At 43.9% G+C, this 6271-nt stretch overlaps 1 protein-coding gene across 1 annotated transcript in view; it reads left to right on the top strand.

The window, feature by feature from the left end:
* Nucleotides 1-5173: 5173 nt before the first annotated feature.
* Nucleotides 5174-6271, top strand: part of UGP2 (UDP-glucose pyrophosphorylase 2) — a 13599-nt gene continuing 12501 nt past the window's right edge. Inside the window, exons 1-2 of the mRNA XM_009877610.1 lie at nt 5174-5297; nt 5826-5933. Of these exons, the coding sequence (XP_009875912.1) occupies nt 5184-5297; nt 5826-5933 (222 nt within the window). The 5' untranslated portion in view covers nt 5174-5183. The remainder of the gene's footprint in view (nt 5298-5825; nt 5934-6271) is intronic.

The raw sequence follows: 6271 nt of genomic DNA, 5'->3' as shown, positions 1-6271 counted from the left end.
CTTTTTCCCCTCAAAGGCTTGAGTGTATTTTGGTATTTTCTGATCCCAGTAGGCTCCTTTACTCTCTGCGTGCGTGTACGTGGTCTTGAGTTTCAGGTTCTTTTATCGCGAAGCAGTGAGCCAGCCCACAAGGGGCCGTTTGGGGAAGAAAAATGAATTTGGTGCATTGCCGTGGCGGTTTTCTTTCCCCCCTTTCCTATATTCCTAGCGGCGTGTGTGTGCCTTTTGTGATGAAAATCACGCCTGTACACCTCCTTAATATAAATCCGTGCAGGCCGATTGGCAAATGTAATGCTGCCTGTAGAAGGAACACGAGTAGATCTTTAACTGCACGAACCAGGACGTTGCAGGGAACCGAGGGCCTTTGCAAACTTTGGGAAACCGCTGTCGCTCGCCCAGTGAGCGTCTAGAAGGGTACCAGCAGCTTGGCTGTGTAACTGCATCGGCTGAGCGCAGGTGTCCTGTGGCACCTGGGCTAAATGCAGAGAGCTGAAGGGTGAAAGTGTTACAGGCACGTTGCTAGACCAGCCGCTCTGTAAGTTTTGAAGATAAGCCCCTTCTTGCCACGTAATACGTTGCAAAAGTACATTCTGAATCGTTAGTTTTTCAATGGAATTGGCTTATCTCAGCCTACTGCTGAAGGTAGCCATCTTGCCGGCAAGCGGTAGTATTTATGGAGCTGAAAGCTGGAGAAATCAGTTTTTTAAAGTATTACCAAAGATTTGGCAACCCTAAAAGCTTTGGAAAAAAAGGTTTCTGCCATTTAAGTACTCTTTTATCAGGCCAGTAGTACTAAAACATGTTGCCAATGTCACGCGATATTTTTAGCATGAGGGTCAGCTGCTAGACTGAGAAATCCAGCTGTGTCTGACTGTAACACCTAAACTCTTGGTGCGTGCAGCCGACAATAACAGCTTCCTAGGTTGTAAACTTGTGACTTGGCTCAGGCTAACGTGCTTGTCTGTTGAGGAGAGAGCAAGCGTATAAGTTTCCCTTCATGAATGCTTCAGTCCAACGCATGTTGACAAATTTTGCCCCTGGTACTAGGAAAAAGAAAAACGTTCACAAAGGCTGAGTGTGCGTGTTCGGCTCTAAAAATCAAACAAAGTAATATTTATTAGCGTTGCATGTTGTAGTGTGGGTATTTAAAGGGATTTTTATCCCTCTTGGGGATAAAAATTGCCTTGAGCTTTCAGCAGAGTTGCTGGAAGTTAAGGCATTCACTCCGTACCCTCAGCACAGAGTTCAAGGACAGAAGATTTAAAGTTTAGCTGGGTGTTTTGACTTATTGGTCACCCTTCTTGATTTTTATTCAGGTTGTCTGGCTCCGAGACCTAAATATTTTTCTGCTGTGCGTATTTTCATATACTTGAATTGCAAAAGTAGTTACAATTCATAACCCTCAACCCGAAAGATTCCAACTTTTTTCATGAGAGAGGACTTCTTGCTCAACTTAGCCCACAGCTGCCCCCTGCGCTGGGTCCTTGTATACCAAGTACCAAGGCAGTGAAGTTCTCTTCTGAGTGAATTAACGATCACAGCTGATGAATCTCAACACATTCTTCGCTTTTAATGTAGAATAAGAGGAGCGATGGCAGAAGGGAGGTATGTGCAAAGCCCTGAGTAAGGGTCGCTGCTGTTCTGGTCTTGTGCAGTTTTCCTGAGGGTATCTGTCCCTTAATTTGTTTCTTACAGTGTACAAAGACCTCCTTGTTGTTGGCTTGTTCTGATTCATAGGGTTTTTTTAATGTGTCAGTTATAAAGTTATATATCGCAAACCAGCAGATACTCTGCCATATACTGTTGGCTCGAGCTGTGAGGGCAGGGGGCAGGTTAGCAGTGAGAGCCGAGCACAAAAGCGTGCTAGAAATAACAGTGGGGGCAGGAGGGTTGGAGTGAAACTCTCCATGCGTCAGACACCACCGCGAACTTGATTAAAGAGCTGTCCTTTCCGAGCTGCTTAAGGAAGCGCTTTCTGCTGAAGGCGTTAAAATAAGATAACCCGAGCGGTCATTTTTGCACTGCCCAGTGTTTTGTGAAGCCTCAACTGTTTAGTCATGCTCTTCTGTGCAGATTTCTTGGGTGGGCCGGTCCCCCAAGAGTCTTCCACTCCCTTATCCCACCCTTTTCTTACTTCAGACGAGTGTTTGAGAATGCTGGTCTCATTAAAGTGGGCTTAGGCTGAAATCTGAGGCATTGGTTGTGAAATAGCTTGGAAGAGGGATTTCTTCTGAAAAATCATTTGGGAGTTTTTTGTTGTGCATCCCCTTGGAGATCTCTTCCTGTCATTACCTAACACCCCTGCCTCGCATCTGACTTTTTTTCTTTTTTTTTTTTTAGAGGCACAATAACTACTTTTCATTATAGCCTGGGGAAACTTTGCTTGCCTGTAGGAAATAACTGTTTCCAGATATGCTGTTGCGCTGGTCTCTCTCCTTCCTCGTTACCGCTAGGGTGAAAAGGGAAATCAGCCTTCACCTGGGCTGTTAAACTTAATAGTGGCTTGTGTTAAAGGGCAGCAGCTGTCTGTGAATAAATATCAGCTGCTTCACAAAAATTTTGAGGGGCAGGAACGTGGCAATAAGTAGGACCGAGTTTGTTTGGAGCAGATGCACCGATGCTGCCGTTGTGCTCTTGCTTTGGGGAGGCTTTAGAGATTGCGTAGATCCCTGTCCAGTCCGAATCCTGGTGGATATCTCAAGATAAACGCTTAAAAGCCTCTGCCTTGCAATGGCACTTTAAAAGCAGAAAAGCTCTGGAGTTGCTATTTCTCTTGGCTGCTTAGTTACGGTATTCAAATTCTTACTTATGCAGAAGAGATACGTTTCCTGCACCAGGAAAACACGTGTTTTTATGGACTCCAGCCATGTCCTTCCTCTCTCTTTCCCCTAATAATAATCATCGTGAGGATGGCACTGGTAATGCTCTCGCCAAGTGACTGTGCTGTTGTGTTGAATCTAGATGAGACCAAGTGAGTTGTTAAACGGTCGAGGTAAACCCTAAATATCCCGTGTTGCCAGTGAGGGGTGCAGCCGACAGCAGCGGTAGCTTTGGCGGTCTGGGTTTCGGTACGAAATGTCCCGTCCAGCTGCCTCGCCTGCACCCTTGGCACTTGGTGTTTGGAAAATGCAGCAGGTTTGCTTTTCTTTGCGAGGACGTTGGTGGTTGAATGCGCTTGGCGTTTGCTCGTGAAGCGAGTGAGAATTAATAGTAGCATTTAAAAAAAAGCCAAACAAACACCAAAAAAAAAAGAATGAGGATGTTGTCAGGCATTTCCTTTTATGATGCATTTTCCTTTAGATTTGTCACTACTTAATCTCTGAATGGTTTTATCTGGTAGGTACAAGTCAGTTGGCTAATATGAGCAAACAAGATTTTCCTCCTTGCGTGGCAGCCCGGCAGGGCGGCTGCCTGGCCCTGCTTGCGTAGCCTCGGTGTGTTTAAGAGCACACACGATGGTCTCTGATGAATACTTGATATTTGCAGAGTTTCTTCCCAGATGTGTTGCGTCATATTGGGAGGTTCCGATGTGTTACAGGCTGATGAAGTGTGAGAAGTGGCCACCGCTGTTCCTGTAACAGGAGTCATGTATTACAACATCTCGCAGGGAGGATTACAAACACATGAAAGTATCAGTTGTTTCTCTGGAAGTTTAAACAGTGTTTCAGTACGTACCAACGCAAAATGTGTGAATGAAGAAGCGGCGGTTTTAGCAGCTCGCTGTGGAAGTATTAAGCCTGTATAGTCCTCCCCATTTTTTCTCTAGCAGGAGGCGCTTCCAAATGAAGAGCTGGCCATGTTTTTACATGCTTGACCTGGAAAAATATGCCTAACAGGCTTTCAACTATTACCTGTTTTTACTACTAAATGAAGCATTTGATTAAAAAAACCCCTAATTGTTCATTGTGCTGCTCATCTTGAGCTGGCCTTTCCCCTGTGTTGCACCACACACAGTATGTGCACTGCAGCACTTGTCTGTCTTTTTTTTTTTTTTTTTTTTCCTCTCTCCCCTACCTGCAAAACAGTGCAGTCAGGAAAATGGCTTCTGTGGGCTTCAAAGCAAGGATTAGATATTGTCACTGGGTCTGAGGCTGCGGAGTACTTTGCTTAAAAAAATAAAATAAAATAAAACTGTATTAAAATGAACTGTCTCTGGCTTTCTTAGGCATTCTCGACAGACAGAACAGCCTTTTAACGCGTGCTCTAAAAAAAAATGCAGGTTCCTCTTCTAACAATGTTTTCTGGCGGCATCATTGCTCACTTGCAAAGTTTCCTCCTGTCCCTTTTTGCACTAGTATTCGGGGTGTTTCTAAAATCCAGCTATATTTGGCAACACGTCACTCTCTGTGTTACAGAGCAGTGATTGCTCAAGGGATTTGGCAGAAATTAAATTAACTGAGGTCTTCAGAGAACATACTCAAAATGTCTTTTGAGAACACACTGGCTTCACGTGGTTTCTGACGGGAAGGAAAGTCCTGTTATCTCCTGCTTCTTTCTGCAGCGCGGACTTCACTGCACAGGGCATTTGTGTATTTGCTCTTTTCCACATTTGTGGAGCTTATCACTTCCAGAGCAAAACAAATGCTGGAGTGGCAGACAGACTGATTTTCTAGGTTGCTTAGTAACTGAAAAGCATGCTGTTGTGTGAAAATACACGAGCAAGTAAGGGAATATTTCCTGGAAGAGGCTACGGATCATGTGAAAGCACGCTGCGTAAATCGTTAAAGCACAGGTTTTTCTTTGCCTGGGTGAACAGAAGTGAACCGGCAGTCACAATGCTCTGCATAAAAGAATTTTTTAGTGAAAAGCTTTTTCATGATTTTACTTGCTAAAGTATGTTGAGGTGGTAGGATGTGAATTCTTTGGTGCTCTGGGAAAAACGCGGCTTGCTGCGGATTCTTGGACACTTCTAGAGATGGATCGCTGGTCTTTTGGGACCTTTTTGAGTTTTGAGAGAAGGGTGGTTGTTCTCCGGCCCAAATTTAAGGTCTGTTGCTCCAAGTTACTAAGAATAAAACCTTTATGTTCCTGGAGTGCTGGCACAGTAATGAAATAAGACCAGGTTATGTGAGTTTATTAAATTTCAAAATAAAATTGAAGACTATTTGTAGTCTAGATAAGCTAGCTTCCTTCTTTTCCCTTTAACCTGTGTCTTTATTTTTATTTAAGATTTCAGCAAAGCAATGTCTCAAGCTGGCACTTCACAGTTTCAGGAAGTCATTCGACAAGAGCTGGAGTATTCAATGAAAATAGAACTTGATAAGATACTCGCGACTGCACCTTCAAATGAGCTAGAGGTAAGGACCGTGGTGAGGATGCAACTCGGAGCGTGAGAAACTGGGTGCAGGAGGTTGAGACAAATATTACACGGGGAGCCAAGTCACAGAATACCACGATCCGTGTTTTTAGAATGTGTTCTGATCCTGTGTGGGAGAGTAGCCCGGACAGGATGTCAGCTGGAGACTTTCAGTTCCATACAAACTGGGTGACAGTTACTATTGTTTAATTGTCTTTAGTTATTAAAGGTTCTGTGCGCTCTTTACTGAATTACAGAAAGGGAGGGTAAAGCTGTTCTTCTAAAGATTGGGCAATTGTTGCAATTTTGACTTGTCGTCTAGGTATCAAAGTTGGTTTGTACCTTGAATTTTAGCGGAAATGAGCTTTTGGTACCTTCTAGAACTTTACCTAAATTTTTGCATGTCTTGTTCAGTGCTGATAAAATTGCTCTTGTGAATAGTTTACTCCTCAAGTTTGTAGAAATGCTTCTGTGCTTGACTAGGTATGCCTGAAATAACAGCATTAACTAAGGCATTTCTTCCTTGCAGCACACTAAAAAGGACCTAGAAGGATTTAAGAAGTTGTTTCATAGATTCCTACAAGAAAAGGGACCATCTGTGGACTGGGGGAAGATCCAGAGACCTCCAGAAGATTCTGTAAGTTGCAATGAAGCGACAGTCTGTAAGGAACATACAACTGGTAATTCCTCCTTGTAGCAAATGATGGAGTTGCCCATGGAGTGAAGGTATCTGCCAGGGCTCTCTAAAATTGCGTAGGACAACGCTTTGGGTTCTAACTGCAAAATAATTATTTGTTGGCATATGTTGTGTGTGTGTTCCTGACCATCAGGTCCTGCTTGACATATGTGTGAGGTTCGTTGGTGCTGTTTTGTCAGCTGTTCTCTGAGCACGGGGACAAAACGGGACAGGTGCCACCTCACCATTTGGTACCTTCTCTGGAGTAAAGGGTAACGTGTGCTAGAGGGGAAGTAGGT

The sequence above is a fragment of the Apaloderma vittatum genome, unplaced genomic scaffold (assembly GCF_000703405.1).
Source record: "Apaloderma vittatum isolate BGI_N311 unplaced genomic scaffold, ASM70340v1 scaffold6911, whole genome shotgun sequence".
NCBI lineage: Eukaryota > Metazoa > Chordata > Aves > Trogoniformes > Trogonidae > Apaloderma > Apaloderma vittatum.
Note: the sequence above shows the minus strand (reverse complement) of the source record. Positions and strands in the feature narration are given on the sequence as shown.